Raw genomic sequence first — 20,993 nt, 5'->3', positions numbered from 1 at the left:
ACTCGAAACGAATATCTCCCGATACTCGAGTGCTCGTTTCGAGTAACGAACCCAATTGAAGTCAGTTGGAGAATCGAGCATTTTTGCAGGGGACCCAGGTTCGGTGGAGGGAAGGTCGTGTGAAAACCTGTCAACCTCAGAAATTGATGAAAACACAATGGAAATGGACAGGAAACAGCAGGGGCAGCATGTATGCATGCCTCTGAGGCTGCCAAATAGCACCATTATGCCTAATTCTATGCAACAGCCTGGTTAAAACAGAGGTAGGCATATGGATCACCCAAAAACTGTGAGAACACAGGGAACCATTAAAATAGAGGTAGCATATCATGAACCACCCAAAAATTCAGCCTGACACAGCATGGCGGTGAGGACAAAGTGAACAAGGTAGAAGCCGTAGCCAGTTAGCCTCCCCAAAATTTTATCAGACCTAGAATGGCAGTGAGCACACAGGCAACCATTAAAAGTAAGGAAGCAAGTGAGCCTCCCAAAAATTAGGCCAGACACAGCATGGCATTGAGCACACAGAGAACCATTAAAAGTGAGTGAGGAAGCTAGTGAGCCTCCCAAAAATTAGGACAGAAACAGCATAGCAGTGAGGACACAAAGAACCATTAAAAATGAGTGAGGAAGCTAGTAAGCCTCCCAAAAATTAGGCCAGACACAACATGGCATTCAGCACACAGAGCACCATTAAACGTGAGTGAGGAAGCTAGTGAGCCTCCCAAAAATTAGGACAGACACAGCATGGCAGTGAGGACACAAAGAACCATTAAAAATGAATGAGGAAGCTAGTGAGCCTCCCAAAATTAGGCCAGACACTGCATGGCATTCAGCACACAGAGATCCATTAAAAGTGAGTGAGGAAGCAAGTGAGCCTCCCCAAAATTAGGCCAGACACAACATGGCATTCAGCACACAGAGATCCATTAAAAATGAGTGAGGAAGCTAGTGAGCCTCCCAAAAATTAGGACAGACACTGAATGGCATTCAGCACACAGAGAAGCATTACAAGTGAGTGAGGAAGCATGTAAGGCACCCCAAAATTAGGCCAGACACAGCATGGCATTCAGCACACTGAGAAGCATTACAAGTGAGTGAGGAAGCAACTGAGCCTCCACAAAATTAGGCCAGACACTGCAGGGCCTTGAACACACAGAGAACCATTACAAGTGAGTGAGGAAGCAAGTGAGGCTCCCCAAAACTAGGCCAGACACAGCATGGCATTCGGTACACAGAGAACCATTACAAGTGAGTGAGGAAGCTAGTGAGGCTCCCCAAAACTAGGCCAGACAGTGCAGGACCTTAAACACACAGAGATCCATTACAAGTGATTGAGGAAGCTAGTGAGCCTCCCAAAAATTAGGCCAGACACAACATGGCATTCAGCACACAGAGAACCATTACATGTGAGTGAGGAAGCTAGAGAGGCTCCCCCAAAACTAGGCCAGACAGTGCAGGGCCTTGAACACACAGAGAACCATTACAAGTGAGTGAAGAAGCTAGTGAGGCTCCCCAAAACTAGGCCAGACAGTGCAGGGCCTTGAACACACAGAGAACCATTACAATTGAGTGAGGAAGCTAGTAAAGCTCCCCAAAACTAGGCCAGACACAGCATGGCATTCAGCACACAGAGAACCATTACAAGTGAGTAAGGAAGCAACTAAGCCTCCACAAAATTAGGCCAGACACTACAGGGCTTTGAACACACAGAGAACCCTTACAAGTGAGTGAGGAAGCTAGTGAGGCTCCCCAAAACTAGGCCAGACACAGCATAGCAGTGAGAACACAGAGAACCATTACAAGTGAGTGAGGAATCAAGTGAGCCCACCCAAAAATTGGAGAGAGTCCAGGGGCTGGGATATGTAGTGGACATGAACCCGGGTGCTGACAGCTAACTGGCTAGGCCTGCTGTCAGTCACCACTCACCATCAAGAGTACACTTGATGCCTCTCGACCAGGAGTGGTCAGGCCACGGCTAGACAAAAAAATAAAAAAAATAAAACAGCTGGCTGGTTGGCAGGGGCGCGATCAGCGGGCCCCCGGCAACCAGTCCCACTCCTCCGCAGACGTAGTGTGACGTCAGAGCATGGCAGTGTGGACACAGAGAACCATTAGAAGTGAGTGAGGAAGCAATTAAGCCTCCTAATAATTAGGCCAGACCCTGCATGGCGGAAGAAGACTTGGCAGTTGGCTGAGAATTGTAGGAAGAGGAGGAAGAGTAGGAGGAGGAGAGGAGATACCAAGAACCTTTATGTTCAGCAGCTTTCTCTGGGCGGACAGTTGAATTCAGGTGAAATCCAGGCTTTGTTCATTTTTATAAACGTCAGCCTGTCAGCGATGTCAGTGGACAGGCGGGTGCGCTTATCAGTGATGATGGCACCAGCTGCACTGAAGACCCGTTCTGACAACACGCTAGCGGCAGGGCAGGCCAGCACCTCCAAGGCCATTAAAGGCCAGTAAAGCGCCATTTCGGGCCACGTATTCAGCTTTGAAACCCAGTAGTTGTAAGTAGCAGAGTGATCGTGAAGGACGCTGGTATGGTCAGCAAGGTACTCCCTCGCCATCTTCCTGAAGGCTTCCCCCCTACTCTGTCTAGACTGGGGACAGTTGACATAGTCTTGCTGGGGTGCCATGAAACTGTCAAAGGCTTTAGAGAGTGTTCCCCTGCCCCTTGACAAGCTGCCTGCTCCACCGCTCCTCTCCCCCGCTCTTTGGCCCACAGAACTACGGCCCAGGAAGTACATTTTCAGTTTCTGCACCAGGGCCTGTTGATATTGATTTACTCTCATACTGCGTTCCTCGGCAGGAGAGTGGGAAAGTTCTGTTTGTACCAAGGGTCCAGGAGGGTGAACACCCAGTAATCTGTGTTGTCAAAAATTTTTTTAACCCGAGGGTCACGGGAAAGACAGCCTAACATAAAGTCAGCCATGTGCGCCAGGGTCCAAACACGCAAGAACTCCCCCTCCTGACTAGCCTCAATTTCCTCCTCCTCCTCCACCAATTCACCCTCTTCAGGCCATACACGCTCCACAAGTAAGGATTGAGCATAGGTACCCTTTTCAGTGGCGGCACCAGTCTGCTCCTCTTCCTCCTCTTCTTCATCCTCCTCATCCTCTACTCGGTGTTGAGAAACTGACGTCAGAGTGGTCTTGCTATCTAGCGGCGGCTGTTCTTCACCCGTCTCCTGGGAGGTTTTAAGCAGACACAGCAGGGGGATGGTGAGGCTGATGATGACGGCATCTCCGCTGACTATCTGTGTTGACTCCTCAAAGGGGCCCAGTACCTGACAGATAGCAGACATCCACGTCCACTCCTCATTGTACATTTGAGGTAGCTGACTGACCTGACTACCGCTTCGCACCGAGGTTGACATCTGGCATTCCACAATGGCTCTGCGTTGCTGTTAAACCCTGGCTACCATCTGGAAGGTGGAATTCCACCTCGTGGGCACGTCGCACAGCAGTCTGTGAGCCGGCAGTTGCAAGCGCCTTTGCACTGCCCTAAGGGTGGCAGCATCCATGGTTGACTTGCGGAAATGCGCACAGATGCGCCACAGCTTGGTGAGCAAGTCAGCCAAATTGGGGTAGGTCTTAAGAAACCGCTGCACCACTAGGTTGAACACATGGGCCAGGCGTGGTACATGTGTGAGGCTGCCGAGTTGCAGAGCCGCCACCAGGTTTCGCCCGTTGTCACACACATCCATGCCTGGTTTGAGGCTCCGTGGCGCGAGCCAAAAATCTGACTGCGCCGTGATGCCCTGCAACAGCTCCTGGGCCGTGTGCCTCTTGTCTCCTAAGCTTAGCAGTTTCAACACCGCCTGTTGGCGCTTACCCACCGCACTGCTGATGCTACGAGATGGAGGCGACGTGCTCGTGGGGGGTAATAGAGAGGAGGAGGAGAAAGAGGTGTACAACTCATGAGAGACCGCAACCGAGGTAGGCCCCACAATCCTCGGGGTGGGCAGCACATGAGCGAAACCAGGGTCAGACTCTGTCCCAGCCTCCACCAAGTTGTCCCAACGTGCCGTCAGGGAGATATGGTGTCCCTGCCCGCCAGCACTTTTCCACGTGTCCGTGGTTAGGTGTACCTTGTCGCTGACCGCGTTGGTAAGGGCACTGGTGATGTTATCTGACACGTGCTGGTGTAGGGCTGGGACAGCACACCATGAAAAGTAGTAACGGCTGGGGACAGAGTACCGAGGGACAGCCACCGCCATGAGGTTTTTAAAAGTCTCTGTCTCTACCAGCCGATAGGGCAGCATCTCCAAGCTCAGCAGTTTTCCTATGTGCACATTTAGGGCTTGTGTATGCGGGTGAGTGGCAGTGTATTTGTGCTTCCGTTCAAAGGTCTGCTGCAGGGACAGTTGAACGCTGCACTTGGACACCTTGCTGGAGGGTGCGGAGCATAGTGGAGGTGAAGTTGTGCGTGTAGGGAGGGAGGCGCTTGTGCCTGGGGCCTGGGCGGGGGGACTGACAGAGCCATCACGTACACAGGGGAAGGAGCAGGTGTGCGACTTGCACTCGCTGAACTGAGTGGGGTGTTTAGCACTCATATACCTTCGCATGCTGCTAGTGCTTAGGCTGGTAGTGGTGGCTCCCCTGCTGATCCTTGCGTGGCACACGTTGCACACTACAGTCCGTAGGTCATCCGCACTTTCTTTAAAAAACCTCCAGACTTGGGAATATCTAGCCCTGGCCACGAGAGTTTGACTCTGTGAAACAGTTGCTGATCTACTCGCTCTGCCCCTGCTTCTCCCTCTGCCCACCCCTCTTCCTCTTCCAACCGGTCCTGCGGGTGAACTTGCCTCCCCCTCAGAAGCACGGTCTTCACTAGGCTTATCCACCCAGCTCGGGTCAGTCACCTTGTCCTCATCCACCAGCTCCTCACTCTCTTCCTCACTTTGAGTTACATCCATGACAACAACCTCACTGTCTGACAATCGGGTCTCATCGTCATCATCAGACACCTCTTCCAAACCCACTTGCAAGTCCCCACTCTAATCACCCACTGGCTGCGTGAGCTGCATACTTTGGGCATCAGGACAGATCGACTGCTCCGGTTGCTCTGACTCAGGGAAGGGTCCAGAAAAGAGTTACTGGGAGCATGGTGGTGGATCTGAATCCCTTCTTTCCCTGGAGGGGCAAGGCTGTGGGTAAGGAGGCTGAGCTACTGGAGCAAGGGTTCCACTCCCTTGGGTAGCATGGGTGGACTACGTGGAAGACTGGGTGGTGGATAAGTTACTGGACACATTATTCGCTATCCATGTGATCACCTGTTCACACTGCTGCAGTTTCAATAACTGTCTACCTTGAGACCCCGTAAGTTGGGCAAAGAAGCTAAGGAGTGGACGTCTGCGGCGTGCCACTTCTACCTCCTCAACAGGTGCTGCTATGTCACCCTGCCCTGAACCACGGCCTCCGGCAGCCACATCACTTGGAACCCTACGCCATCGACCCTTACTCCTGGGGTTCACCATTTTATGGACACTGCACAGTTTGGAACTTAGATAGGCCTTGCATATGAAATCGGAAAAAAGGAAAAAATACTTGGAGTACCCACTGGTTTGGTGGGGCTGGAAGTTACAATCTGGTATTGGTGTGAACTATACACCTGACACCCCCTTCAAAATCAGCACAGCAGTGAAGTAGTTGTAAGCAGGATATACTAGAAATACCAGCAATACAGTGTAGTGCCCACTAGTTTTGGGGGGGGGGGGCTGGACGGTTCAATCTGGTATTAGCGTGAACTATACACCTGACACCCCCTGCAAAATCAGCACAGCAGTGAAGTAGTTGTCTGCAGGATGTACTAGAAATACCAGCAATACAGTGTAGTGCCCACTAGTTTAGGGGGGGGGGGGGGGCTGGACGGTTCAATCTGGTATTTGCGTGAACTATACACACTCTTAACACCCACTTCCAATCAGCAGTGAAGTTCTATGCAGGATGTACTAAAAATCCCAGCAAGACAGTGTAATATAGCAGCACCACCAGCACCAAAATAAAAAAAAGAGTACACTGAGCACTTCTTTGGGGTCTGTATGCAACACCTAATGTCCCCTTTCTGCCAGCAGCCGATCAACACAGTGTGCTGGTGAAATCGTGGTAGCAGCACGGCAAAGCTCAGCCAGCAGTCTGTAATAACACTATAAAAAAAAGCTTTGAAGCCCTAAAAAAGGGCTGTTTTTTGTATTGCTAGTATTCCCTGCCTACTGGAACGCTAAATGCTGCACTGACACTCTCCCTGACCAGCAGCAGCTCTGTCCCTGATCTCTCACAGCATGCGTCTGAAGCGAGCACTGCCGGCGCCGAGTTTTATATGGCAGGGTCATCTGATCTGGCCAACCAATCGCTGCTATCGACATGTATGGGTCCCACGTGATCGCAGGATGTACCAAAGAGTCTCCTGCATGTTTATTGGCTGAGAAATAGCACCCAAACTTACAGGAAACGGATGATGAGATTTTCTCGAGTATGTATAAAGCAAACAGTAAAGGCGATGCCGGACATCCCTGTCGCGTGCCTCGTGTAAGGCTGACCTTACCCGTTATCTTGCCATTGATTAATAAGTGGGCAGAAGGAGAAGCATATAACGGTTTGATCCAGCTAATAAGTGGAGATCCCATCCCAAATTTCTCCAACACTTGCCACAGGAATCCCCACTCCACCCTGTTGAAGGCTTTAACAGCGTCGATCGACAGGATGGAGCGGGGCACCTCCTCCTGTAACTGTAAATTGGCATAGAGTCTCTCGTTATTCGTGCCGGCGGACCGCCCGGGAATAAATCCATTTTGGTCGTCCTGCACCAAAGCCGAGACCGCTGATCTCTGAATAAAGAATTCTGCTGAATTCTGGCTGCCATTATCCTTGCTAATATCTTGTAATCAGAATTTAATAAAGATATAGGGTAGTACGAACCCATATGTAATGGGTCTTTATTCTTTTTGAATATTATTCACTGATCAGTTGCTTTGGGTTAAAAAGTTTTTGTCCCCCCCCCCCCCCCCACACACACACATACAATGTTTATTAATTTTTTATGCGCCCTAACGCCGCTGATTGGTGATCAGCATCACACGTAAGTGCGGCGCTGATCAGCAACCCCTCCTTTTTGGCGTAGGGGCATTTTTTCCCCCTATATCCTACCGCCACTGGCTGCTGATAAGTGTCGCACATAAGTGCGGCATTTATCAACAACTCCTTTCTTGGCGTAGGGATATTTTTTTCTTACTGTCAAAAAAACGTAAAAAAACACTACATTACACTACATAACATGAAATAAAATTTTACACTACACTACATCACACATTTACATACCCCATATACCAATCCCGGTATAAAGATGGCCCCCAGGGTGTTTTCGGTGGCGGACGCATACAGTATTGTTGCCTGCAACACCGAATCAGCCCGTGAGGATGAATGGGGGGGGGGATCCTTTTTCCCTCCATTTATCCTTATCCTCATCATCCAGTGACGTGTCTGGGGGGTAGCGTAGCGTACGCTGCCCCCAGACACATCTTTTCCGCCAGTACCGTCCCAATAAGAGATGAGAGATAAGAGAAGGTATGGCGTGAAATTCTCCAAACTCTGTGAGAGTACCTCAGGGTACACTTACAGATTTTGGGTACATGGACACTGTGAAATGGCGAAGGATAACCCTTTGTGCATTCCGCAGCTGGCACCCGCCGGCAGACTGATGCGGGCACGTGCATCTCCACCCGTGTCATAGACTCCATTCTATGCACGTGCGGATTCCGTCGTCCGTCCAAAGAATGAACATGTTCATTCTTTGGACAGAGGGCGGAATCCACCGGCGCATAGAATGGAGTGTGACACAAGTGGAGACACGCGCCTGCATCAGTCCGCCGGAGGGTGCCAGCTGCAGAATGCACAAAGGGTATTCTTCTCCATTCCGCAGTGTGCACGTACCCTTAGGCTATGTTCACACTGCATATATGTCCGGCCGCATATTTTCGCGGCCGGACATATACGTGGCAAACTCCGGCCGGGGATTTACGCTACTTGCGGCCGGCTACGTATAGAGCGCGAACTTACGCCCAAAGTCTACTTACGCTTCCCTACGTAGCGATCTGACAGCGGTCTTTTACTTTGAAATCTTCGCCCAGTCCCGGACACCCCACAGAACCTTTTTGATCGGAACCAAAAGCTTCAAAAATGAAGAAATCACCACTACGTATGGGACCGCATGTTACGCTACGGGCGTAAGTTACGGCATTTTCGTCCTCTAACAATGGTCTGGTTCATTTTTTACGGCACCGCGTACGATCCTCGTGTAAGTTCTTACGTAGTGTGAACTGTGCCGCCGTACATCGTATACTTTCCATTAGACGCAAACTACGTAAGTCTCCGGCCGCTTATTCACGGAACGCGCTACGTCCGGAGACTTACAAAGTGTGAACATAGCCTTAGAGTGTATGAAGGAAGGGACACCCGAATCAAGCCCCCAGATGCCCCCCCCCCCCATCCTCGGAATTAGTGGGAAGGTTGTTCGGGAACTGATCAACCCACTGCTGGATAAAGGTTACCACCCGTACGGGGATAACTTTTATACCAGCACCCCCTCTTCTGGTCCCTCGCTGCCCGAGCTATTGTAGCTTGCCGCACGATCCAAAAATATCAGAAGCAGTAATAAAGCCCTAATATTTAGCAGCCATGGAGCGGACCCAGCGCTTCTGGATATGAAGGACCCCGTATCGCACCAGGAAAACATTTTCCAGGTGACGTCCCCCACACTGGAAAACAGGAGACCCCAGAAGAAGTGCAGAGTGTGGCGTAACAGAGGGATCAGGAAGGACACCATTTTCCAGTGTGACACCTGTCCTGATCACCCCGGCCTCTGCATACTGGATCGCTTCAAGGCGTACCACACGTCACTGGAGATCTACATTTTCTAAATTCTGTCCCTTATTCCTATTTCAGGGGTCACGTTGATCCAGGGATTATTCTGATTGCCATTATGGAGTCGGGAAGGAATTTTTTTTCCCAGTGATGAGGCTACTGTCGTCTGCCTCACGAGGATTTTTTGCCTTCCTCTGGATCAACATAGGTTGAATTTGATGGACTCCTGTCCTTTTCAACCTTATAAACTAATAATTGGCCTAATATCCCCTAAATAAATTAGAATTGTCTCTTTTTCACAGCTAAATATGGCCGCCATTTCCATTAGAGGATGCCATGATGCAATTACAAAGCTTCTGTGCTGCCAGGACAGTGGAAACCCCCAAGTGACCCCATTCTGGAAACTACACCCCATAAGTAATCTAACAAGGGGCGCAGCGGATATGGCCCCCTGGTGACGGGCACATTTGTGCCGTAAAAATAAAAAAAAAATTATTTTTTATTTTCACGGCACATGTTCTACATATGTGCCCGTTACCAGTGGGGTCCATATGCTTACTGCACCCCTTGTTAGATTCATTATGAGGTGTAGTTTCCAGAATGGGGACACTTGTGGGGGTTTTCTACTGTCCTGGCAGCACAGGAGCTTTGTAATTGCGACATGGCCTCCATCCTCCATTCAAACCTCTAAATGGCTTTCTGTTCCTTTGGTGGCTTGCCCTATGCCCATATGGCACATTAAGTCCACATGTGGGGTATTTTCGTACTCCGAGGAAGTTACCATACACATTTTGCGTTCATTTTCTTTTTTAACCCCTTGTGGAAATGGAAAAAATCAAGGCTAGACCAACATTTAGTGTAAAAAATGTTAAATTTTTACCCTAAATCATTGATCTTGTCTTGATTTTTTCATTTTCACAAGGGGTTAAAAGATAAAAAAAAAAACACAAAATGTGTAGAGAAATTTCCCCTGAGTGCAGAAATACCCCACATGTGGACTTAAGAGACATGCAGGTGCAGGGTAAGCCTCCAAAGGGAAGAAGCTTGGCACTTTATGTCCACATGTGGGGTATTTCCGTACTCAGGAGAAACTGCGCTACACGTTTGGTGTTTTATTTTTTCTTTTATCCCCTTGCAAAATTGAAAAATGAAGGCTAGAACAACGTTTTAGTGTAAAAAATAGAATTTTTTCCTTTTTAACGCCACATTGTACTGAAAATCTGTGAAGCACCTGTGGGGCACCGCACCCTTTGTTACATTCCTTGAGGGGTGTAGTTTTCTAAATGGTGTCCCTTTAGGGGTGTTTTTTTAGGTTTTGGCACCCCAGAGCCTCTGCCAACCTAAAGTGGTACAGTCAAAAATTAACAAATAAAATGGAGGCATTGAAATACACTAGGCGCTCCTTTATATCTGAGGCTTGTGGTTGCGTCAAACAATGCAATAGAGCCACATATGGGGTATTTCTATAAACTGCAGAAACGGGGAAATCAAAATTGGGGTGCATTTCTCTGCTAATAGGTTTATCACTATGAAAGATATTGGATTACAATAAAATCTCTGCACAGAAAATTAAAATTTTCAAATTTCTTACACACTTAGCTTTTATTTCTGTGAATCCCCTAAAGGGTTAAAAAACTTTCTGGATGTGCTTTTGCAGAGTTTGGGGGGTGCAGTTTTTGAAATGGGGTGCTTTGTGGGGCTTTATAACATACAGTCCCCTCAAATACACTTGAACCTGAACAGGTCCCTAAAAATATCTGATTTTGATATTTTACTGAAAATTTGGAAAATTGCTGCTAATGTTTTAAGCTTTCTATTGTCTAAAAAAAATGAAACATAGTTTAATAAATGCCGCCATCATAAAGTAGACATGTTGCTAATGCTGTTTAATATATAATTTATGTGGCATAACCATTTTCTGAAAAGTTTCAAAGTTGGAAAAATGCATTTTTTCACAATTTTTCACGTTATTTATTTATTTTTTTTTTCATAAAGATTCGTTATAAGTATCGACTCCAATTTACCAGAAATGTAAAGTACAATATGTCACGAGAAAATAGTCTCAGAATCAGCCGGATAGGTAAAAGCATCCCGAAGTTATTAATGAATAAAGTGACACAGGTTATATTCATAAAATTTGTCTCTGTCCTTAAGGCCGTTTCAGGCTCTGTCCTTAAGGGGTTAAAGAGGTCCTCCTGTCAAAATCATGTGGAAATCAATATGCTCTCTTTTTGTAGGATATAGTACAACGGTTACAATATGCAAAAGGATTCCATATGCTAGTCACTAAACATGTGTACTGCAGTCCCATAGACCAATTGCTTTCATATTGTGACAATAGGCAGCAATATTGGCGGATAGCTTAACAAGTTCAGTCTCTCCTGTGGCATCACTTTTGTTCATGGATTTAGCAGATTCAGCTCAGCTAGTGTAAAGCATACAGGCAGTCAATTGATCACCAGATTATATAATCAGCATACAAGCTTGTAAAGTCCACACATAATTGCGGGTAACAAATGCTGATCTCATTCAGGGACTTTCTGCCACTTTTCATCCATGCTGATATTAAGTATATGTTGCTGGATAATCTGTCATATTAGCAACCATCCTGTGTCCTGTGTGTTACCTGCGTTCTCAGTATCAATTGCTGCTGCCTCAGCGGTGAGTAGCCTGTGCCACGCCAGCCCCACCTTGGGAGACCATGTGAAGGATGCCAACCGTGCAGCCCAGCTCTCACCTGGGTCCACGGAGCACTCCGTGCTGCAACAGGCAGTGGGCAGGCCTTTTCATGCCGCCAGGGTCCGTCCCCCTTTACTCATCGTCCACATGACCTCCGTCACCAGCGTAACAAGCCGCGTGCCATGGCGCCGACGCGGGGCGGGGACGGCAGCCTCCGGAAAACTCATCATCTCCGCCACTCCGCAAATCAGCCGGACGGGAACCTCCATCCTCGGAATCCGGCTAGCCGCACACCTTCCCGGGAAACCCTCGGCCATACAGCGCTGCCTCACATCATGTCAGGTAGGTGGGTCCGGAGCTTCGACGTCCTAGCGTGACGTCATGCTGTCATGTACCAAAACCCCACCAGGCCAATCTACTTTTACTTGCACCTTGGCTAGGGGAAAGAAACGTATGCATTTTATTACTGGGCTTCCCCGTTGTACCCCCTCCCCCTTTTTTGGTAGCCTTTTTTATCTATCAGGGCACAGCTCCCAACTGCGGAGCCCAGAAATTATTGTATTGGAGGATCTCCCACCAGACCCACCCCGTCCACTTCAGTGTAGAGTCTCTTGTTCCCGGGTCGAGTAAATCACATAGATCCGACCACAGAGCCCCCCCACAAAATCAATTACCTCAAGCTGCCTAGGTCTCTTGCTCTCGTCTCCAGAAAATCGAATAGAGACGAGCTCAGAGCCCCAGCGAGAGGTTACAACCAACAGTCACCCCAACCACTCTTCTCACATGTCTCTTACTCTCGTGTCCCGCAATGCTTGGACACAAGCGTACGGCCCCAACTTCATTATATTCCCAAAAAAAGAGAAAAATAAAAGAGCAATCAATATGCGGTTTTAATATGACATCAATTAAACCCCCAACACACAGCAAAAGGGAGAAAAAGGAAGAGAAAAAAAAAAAGGTCCAAGTCCACCACTGTTCACTAATAAGAAAAGATATACAAAGAAATATGAAGCACAGGCCAGTTTTGATTTGATGGTAAACTTATCTTTTTTAGTGGAACTACAGAAAGTGTTGGTTATACTGCTGACAACTCAGCACTTGCATCTGCTTGCCAGGCACTTCTTGCTTCATTTATTCATTTCAGCTGTATCATTAGGCTTCTTAGTGCTAAGTTTGCTAGGGGCTAGATGATTTTTCAATAGGGATGAGCAAAGCATGCTGTTAATTCGTTGATCAGTGTATACTTCATATAGAATAAAACGAGTGTACTCTCCAGCTCTTTTGGTTCAACACTTTATTGTACAGCAGACATTAAAAGACAGTCTGGCGTGTCTGCACAGCAGCAGAGGAGGCCAACATGAACAAAGGGAACAGCTATTTTGCGCACCTGCATTTCATCAGGTCTGATGAAGCGCCTCTGTGTGAAATAGCTGTTACCTTTGTCCGTGGTGGTGTCCTCCCCTGCTATGCAGACATGCCACAATGTCTTTTAATATCTTCTATACAATAAAACCTTGAACCCAAGGAGCTGGTGAGTGCCCCTCGTTTTCTTCTATATGAATTCTATCTTGCAAGACTGTGCTATATGGATGCACCACCAACAGGACATTTGAATAGTATACTTCTACTCCTATTATATTATGGTGCACTATGGCCAACCAGTCATTTGCCAGATGGTAGTGTGTGACACCACCCCTGTGGAGGTTGGTCGAGATATAGCTCAGCCAGATGGCATACTGTCGTGATGCCAGTGCCAGGTGGGCACACAGGTATGGAGGCACACCTGCTTTTAGTTTAGAATGGCGAGCTATACCCCTTTCCCTGTGGCCGGAGACCTCTTAATACTTATCATGGTGGTCCGGAGTGGAGTTGTGACCCAGCCGAACTATCGCTACCCCCACCCACATAAAGGGGAGATGACCCAAAGATGTGGTATCTATTGTGTAGGTGCCTGAGCAATAATCACTGAGTACTGTTGTCATAAATAAATCTTCTTTACTGTAGAAATACTTTATACAATAGCTGATTACAGACTGTAGACTTGACAGAACAGAATCGGTGCTGAGAACCTTTAGGGTAGTAGAGCTGAGAGTAGTAGTTTGTAGTTAGAGTCCAGAACAGTGGAGAGGAGTTTGTGCTTTAAGTTCAGAGTAGTGGAGGGGAGTGTGTGCTGAGAGTCCCAACCCAGGGTAGAAGTGTGCTCTGCCGGAACTTTAGAAGAAGAAGTAGTAGAATACTGAAGACTTGAAAGTAGAAGTTTACTTGTGTCCGTGTTTCTACCATATCTGTCGTGTACCACCTGTTCGCTCTACAGTGTCGGGTGACCTGTCCTATGAGGGTGACAAAAGCCCCAGACTTGTTACCTGAGTTGAGCAGAGTGACCAAGATTTTCTGGTTACACCCACTCTGCGAGATAGAGTACGTAGGCAATCCAACAAGTAAGGAATAAAAGTGATGGCACTGCATGGCTCTCCACTAGATGGTGTGTTACCTCTAACTGAGTCCGGTGTAGGTGGTGCTCTATCCAAATATCATATGCAATCCAGACAAATGAAAAGAAATAGAAGGAGGCACTCACCAGCTGTACATGCAGACCTTCTGGTTTATTGAACGCAGGGGTAGCGGGGGAGACAAGGTGGGTGACCGCAGTTTTGCGGCTTGTGCCACTTTGACGAACCCTCGCGTGACTGGTACGTAGGCTTCTAGCAACATTTCTCTATCATCTGGATCAGTTCCTCTTGTTATCAGGACTACTGTCCTGCACTTTTAGATTTGTTCTCGGCGTGGGTTGGGGTGATCTCCGACTTGTCTTCTCCTTCGAGTAGCTTAACACTGCATAGTGTGTAGAAGTGCTGTTTTCAAGAAACTGGTGTCTACGTCTCCCATGTGCATATGTTTACTACCACCGACTAGACCAGTGCTTCTCAAACTTTTCTACTGGAGCCTCACCCAACAGACCAAGGCAATGTCTGGGCCTCACTAAATTGACCAAGAGGGTGCCTGGGTCTCACCATCTGTGGTGAAAGTCCATTTAAAAGCTGAAAATAATGCTAGGCCTACCTTTCACCCATCTCCCAAGCTCTATATACTAATAAAGCAAGTACAAAAAAGTTAATAATGTTGCTAAAATTGATATTTTTGAAAACAGCAAAAGGTCTGTGCAGATCATAGTCACTTTTGTGAAAACTGGCTCCTCAGCTGGGCCTCACCAACAACTAGGGTGCGCCTCACTGGTGAGGCCCGCCTCACAGTTTGAGAAGAACTGGACTAGACTACACTCTGGACACTTACTAAGTGTGTGTTTCCAATCCCCATGTGACAACTTCCTACAGGAGGTAGAGAAGAAAAAAGGGCTCTCATTGGTGCACAGATTACAACAAACAATAACCCTTTAGTTACCTGTACAGATTTTTGTGAGGGGTGTAAAGTACTAGTAACACCCGTGGTGGGATACCACAATATACCTGCTATTTCAGAGTGAGGGTAGTAGTGCCAGAGGCTATATCTTTGTTGCTATAGACCAGTGTATACAATGTAATAAACAAATGTTATAGTCCACTAGTAGGACTTAAAAAGTGTAAAACAAAAATGTTTTAAAAGTTTGTAAAAAACGTGACAATAAAAGTTTACCCCCTTAAGGCCCATGATGTACCGGTACATCATGGGAGCCTGTCACTTAAAGACCCATGATGTACCGGTATGCCAGTGGGTCCGGCTGTGCTATGGAGTGAGCTCAGGAGCTGAGCTCTCTTCATATCCCTTTGGAGACCGGCTGCTATCAGCAGCCAGGTCCCCACTGTTAATGACGGGCCGCTGCAGTGCAATGTTGGGATTCCGATCATTGTATCTTACTGTCGGAGGTCTCTTACCTTCTTCCCGGCAGTCAATAACACTGATCAATGCTATGCTATGGCATAGTAATGATCAGTGTTAGTAATCCAATGTAAGGCTATGTTCACACTACGTAAAAGTACGGATGTTGTTGCCATCGGCAACAACGGCCATACTTTGTGCGGGGTTGAACAATGCCTTACTTTCTATGGGATCCCGGCCAGAGGCTATACACATTGTATATGCTCCGGCCAGGATCCCATGCGCACCCGCAAATAACTGACATGTCAGTTCACACAATGAAGCGAGCGGCTCCGGCCGCTTGCTTCATTGTGTGCTATGTGAAGTTCTGATGTGGGCGCTCTGATGCACCTGCATCAGAACACTGCGGACGGAAAGATCATCCGGCTAGTACTTAAGTACAGACCGGGATGATCTGGGCAGAGACCGGCCATGTCACAGAACAGCCGGTCTCTTTACATTGTGTGAACATAGCCCTAAAAATGTAAAAAATAAGTGTTAAACATACCATAGCACCTCCCTCAATAAAAGTCTAAATCAGCAGGAGATTAACCCCTTAGTGACCGCCGTGCTGCCTCTTCACGACGGCCACTAATGGACTTTATTCCGATGCGTACGCCTTTTCACGGCGTACGCTTTGGAATGAATTGCCGCCCGGCGGCGGCAGTGTGGGGGATCAGCTGTCAGTATGACAGCTGACCCCCTCCTGTAACTGCCAGGAGCGGAGGATTCTCTGCTCCGGGCAGTTTAACCCGTTAAATGCCGCTGTCAAAGCATGACAGCGGCATCTAACGGGTTCCGGTGTGTACCGGACGGCGGCCGATCGGAGGTCCCGCTGCGCCGTCCGGTCCCCCGACGTCTCCATGGTAACTCCGGGGGCCTAATGAAGGCCGCCGGGTTTACCATGGATAAGCCATCATGCTGACAGGGGTGGCTGTGCTACTGCCTGTCAGCAGGATGGTCCCATTATAGAATGCACTGTACTGCAGAAGTGTTACACTAGTGTACAGTAATGTACACTAGTGTAAAAAAAAAAGTGCACCAATCACAATCCTGCTGCCATCAGCTCTTTATGGCGATGGCGCAGAATAGTGCAGCAGCGCCGGTAATGCCCGCAGCCCCCTCCTCACAGCTACCCGAGGTCGCTGAGAAGTTGGGGCAGAGTGTGGGCTCAGTCCCAGCCAGTCCCCGCACCAACGATCGCCGTTATTACCAGTATAACGGTGGCCACCGGTAACAGGCACTGCATGCTTTCATGTCCTCTCACATGTCCTTAATCAACAGTGAGAGGAGATGAATATATGTCCGTCCCCCCCCCCGTCCGTCTCCTCCGGAATAACCTTAGTGTTCACAGTGATTAATTCCTTAGGGTACAAACACACTTGCCGCATCGGCAGCGAGTTTCTCGCTGCGTATTCATAGCGAGACTCGCTGAGGATCCCGGCCCTGTGTACTTAATGTCAGACAAACTCGCAGCAGGGATGTACATCCCTGCTGCGAGTTTGTCCAAAGGCCGACCTGTTAACCCCCCGGCCGCCAGAGACTATACATTACCTGGTCCCGACTATACATCACCTGGTCCTTCGCTGATTCCCAACACGTCCCGCTCAGCCAATCAGTGCGCTGCCCCACCACAGCACTGATTGGCTGAACGGGCCGTGAAGTTGTCGGGAGCCCCGTAGCCGGGATCAGGTGACGTATAGTCTCTGGCGGCCTGCTGCGAGTTTGTCTGCCATTGAGTACACATGGCGGGATCCTCAGCGAGTCTCGCTGCGAATACACAGCCAGAAACTCGCTGCGGATACAGCAAGTGTGTTTGTAGCCTTAAAAAAAGATCAAACTCTCATTCTCTCCACCACCAGAGGTGGCGGAGAGCATGAGGCAATGATCAGGGACTAGCAGATGTGGTCCTGGTACAAGTGATCAGCGGTATATACTATATACCACTGATCACTTGTTCCAAATGCTGCCGGCACTTTTTGTCCCTTGTCACCAAAAATTATTGGTGACGGGATAAAAAGTCAAGTGCCCCGGATTACCTGTAACCACCTTGCATTATCTGTAACCACCCCAGATTACATGTAACCACCCCGCATTACCTGTAACCACTCCGCATTACCTGTAACCACTTCGCATTACCTGTAACCACCCCAGATTACCTGTAACCACCCCAGATTATTCATAACCACTCCAGTTTACCTGTAACCGCTCAGATTACCCGTAACAACCCCAGATAGCCAGTAAACACCCCCAGATTGCCTGTAACCACCCCAGATTGCCACAGGCTACCCATAACCACTACAGATTGCCCGTAACCACCCCAGATTGCCCGTAACCACCCCAGATTGCCCATACCCACCCCAGATTGCCTGTCACTCCTCCCCCAGATTGACCATCACCACCCCAGTTTGCCTGTGACCCCCCCGCCAGATTGCCCGTCAGCAACTCAGATAGCCAGTAAACACCCCCAGATTGTCCGTTACCACACCATATAGGCAGGAAACACCCCCAGATTGTCCGTTACCACCCCATATAGCCAGTAAACACCCCTAGATAGCCAGTAAACACCCCTAGATAGCCAGTAAACACCCCTAGATAGCAAGTAAACACCCCTAGTTAGCCAGTAAACACCCCCAGATTGCCCGTAACCACCCCAGATTGCCAGTATCCACCCCAGATTGCCCGTAACCAACCCAGATAGCCAGTAAACACCCCCATATTGCCCATAAACACCCCACATTGCCACAGACTGCTCGTACCACCCCAGATCGCCTGTCACCACCACAGATAGCAAGTAAACACTCCCAGGTTGCCCGTCACCACCCCAGATTACCTGTAATGCCAGTAAAAAAAAATTTTTTTAGCAACTGCGCTATTCTAATAACCGATACTAGCTGCGGTTTTGCACCAGCAAAATGACGCTCCTTCCCTTCTGTGCCCCGCTGTGTGCCCATACTGTGGTTTATGCTCACATAAGTGGTATCGTTGTACTCAGGAGAACCTGCAGTACAAATTTTGGGGTGCGATTTCTCTCCCTTTCCTTGTGAAGTTGAGAAATTTCTAACTAAACAAACATATTATTGGAAAAATTCTAGTTTTTCATTTTTACTGTCTAATTTTGAATACTTTCCTCTAATACCTGTGGGGTCAAAATGCTCACCGCACACCAAAATGCATTCTTTGAGGGGTGCACTTTCCAAAATGGGGTGACTTATGGGGGGGTTTCACTCTGCGGACACTACAGGGGCTCTGAAAACGCACCTGGCGCTCAGAAACTTCTACAGCAAAATCTGCACAGAAAATGCTAATTTGCCCTCCCTTCCTTCTGAGGCCTGCTGTGTGCCTATACAGTGGTTTATGCCCACATATGGGGTACCTTTCTACTCGGAAGAACCTGCGTTACAGATTTTGGGGTGCCTTTTCTCCCCCGTTCCTTGTGAAATTGAGAAATTTCAAACTAAATATACATATTATTGGAAAAATTCTAGTTTTTCATTTTCACTGTCTAATTTTGAATACTTTCCTCTAATACCTGTGGGGTCAAAATGCTCACTGCACCCCAAGACGTATTCTTTGAGGGGTTAACTTTGCAAAATGGGGTGACTTATGGGGGGTTTCACTCTGCTGGCACTACAGGGGCACTGCAAACTCACCTGGCGCCTGAAAACTTGTACAGCAAAATCTGCACTGAAAATGCTAATTAGCGCTCCTTCCCTTCTGAGCCCCGCTGTGTGCCCATACAGTGGTTTACGTCCCCATATGGGGTACCATTGTACTCAGGAGGACCTGCGTTACAAATTTTGGGGTGCTTTTTTTCCTGTTGCTTGTGAAAATAAGATACTTTAATCTGAACGAACATATTATTTGAAAATTTCTATTTTCCATTTTTTTCCGGCCTAATTGTGAACACTTTCCTCCAGCCCCTGTAGGGTTAAAATGATCATTATACCCTTAGAATAATTCCTTAGGGTGTGTAGTTTCCAAAATGTGGTCATTTGAGGGTTTCAAGGATACAAGCCTCCTAAACACACTTAAAAAAAGAACTGGTCCCTAAAAAAATTAGTTTTGGAAATTTCATGAAAAATTGATAATTTGCTGATACATTTCTAAGCCCCGTAACACCCAAGAAAAGTAAAATATGTTTACGAAATTATGCCAGAATAAAGAGGACATATTAGTAATGTGACCTAGTAACTAATTTATGTGATACGACTTTCTTTTTTTAGAAGCAGAAAATTTCAAAGTTTGTAAAGTGCAAATTTTTCAATTTTTTTTATATTTTTATGTTTTTCACAAAAAACACAAAAGATAGTGACCAAATTTTGCCACTAATATAAAGTACCATATGTTACAAAAAAAACAATCTCAGAATTGCTAGCATATGTTAAAGCATCACTGAGCTATAAGCGCATAAAGTGAGACAGGTCAGATTTTGAAAAATGAGCCTGGTCATTAAGGCTCAAATAGGCTTGGTCCCTAAGGGGTTAACTATTTGTCACAGCAGGATTTCTTCAACAGGACTGGTTTTTTTTAGAAACCTTTTAACATGGTACATACTGAGACCCAAATAATTACCTTTTCTTTTGTTTCAAAAGATTCATCGGCCTCAAGCTTAAATCTGTTATATTTGAAGATTCCTTGTTCAAAGACTGTTACTTTGAAGATATCACGTCCAGTAACACTTTCTTCAAGAACTGCACCTTCATCTCTACCATGTTCTACAACACAGGTGAAAACTTGTTCTAATTTTTAAAGACGCTTCTTGTTTCTTTGCGTAAGGCTGCATTCACGCTTCCTGTATTGCTACATTATGCCAGGTGGGGAAACATTCCAGGACAGGACTTCCTTGCCATAGGGCTCGTAATTTACGGGATGTGTGAATGCAACCTAAAAACTGGAATTACATACAGCTATTTTTTTTTTTTTTAAACTACCATTGCAGTTTTTGAGCCAAAGCCAGAAGTCGATTTAAATGGAAGGATAAATATTAAAGGAGGGCTTATACGTTCAGCTGGGTCCATTTCTGACTTTATCTCAATAAAAAAATTTATAGTATGGTACCGTGTTACCCAGAAAAATCCATATTGTGGTAAATACTTGAGATCAAAGTATTTTAGGAGTGATACCTTTATTGGCCAACAAAAAATTGTTAGAGCTGTGAGCTTTCGGGATTCACAAGATCCCTTCATCAGACAAGTTCACAAATGAATGACTTACAGAAACAGCACAACATTTTAGGGATCTTACAAGCAAGAAGGGAGAGACATCTGTGAATTGGGAAGGGGGGGGGGGGGGTCTGAGGGGGTATATACATCACATAGATAAGCCAGGGCAATAAAAAGGACTTGTTGTAAATTAAAGCTTATTTGGAAGTCCAAGATTGTTGGCCAGTTCAGTCTTATCTGTGGAGTGTGTCCATGTAGTGGGTCATAAATCCAGGTGGCAGGTTTAATCCATGTGTTATTGACTGGAATGTTTTTATGAATTTGAATTCCCACACTTTCCTCTCTCTGTCGCTCTGGAAGTGATCCCTAAAATGTTATGCTGTTTCTGTAAGTCATTCATTTGTGAACTTGTCTGACGAAGGGATCTTGGGAATCC

General features: G+C 47.2%; 1 protein-coding gene across 4 annotated transcripts in view; it reads left to right on the top strand.

The window, feature by feature from the left end:
• The window catches only part of SV2A (synaptic vesicle glycoprotein 2A), a 620,870-nt gene that overhangs the window by 430,228 nt on the left and 169,649 nt on the right, over nt 1-20,993 (top strand). For all 4 annotated transcript variants that reach the window (XM_069950896.1, XM_069950897.1, XM_069950898.1 and 1 more), the window contains one exon: nt 19,988-20,121. In XM_069950896.1, the coding sequence (XP_069806997.1) occupies nt 19,988-20,121 (134 nt within the window). The remainder of the gene's footprint in view (nt 1-19,987; nt 20,122-20,993) is intronic.

Source organism: Dendropsophus ebraccatus, chromosome 13, assembly GCF_027789765.1.
Source record: "Dendropsophus ebraccatus isolate aDenEbr1 chromosome 13, aDenEbr1.pat, whole genome shotgun sequence".
In the NCBI taxonomy this organism is placed as follows: domain Eukaryota; kingdom Metazoa; phylum Chordata; class Amphibia; order Anura; family Hylidae; genus Dendropsophus; species Dendropsophus ebraccatus.
Note: the sequence above shows the minus strand (reverse complement) of the source record. Positions and strands in the feature narration are given on the sequence as shown.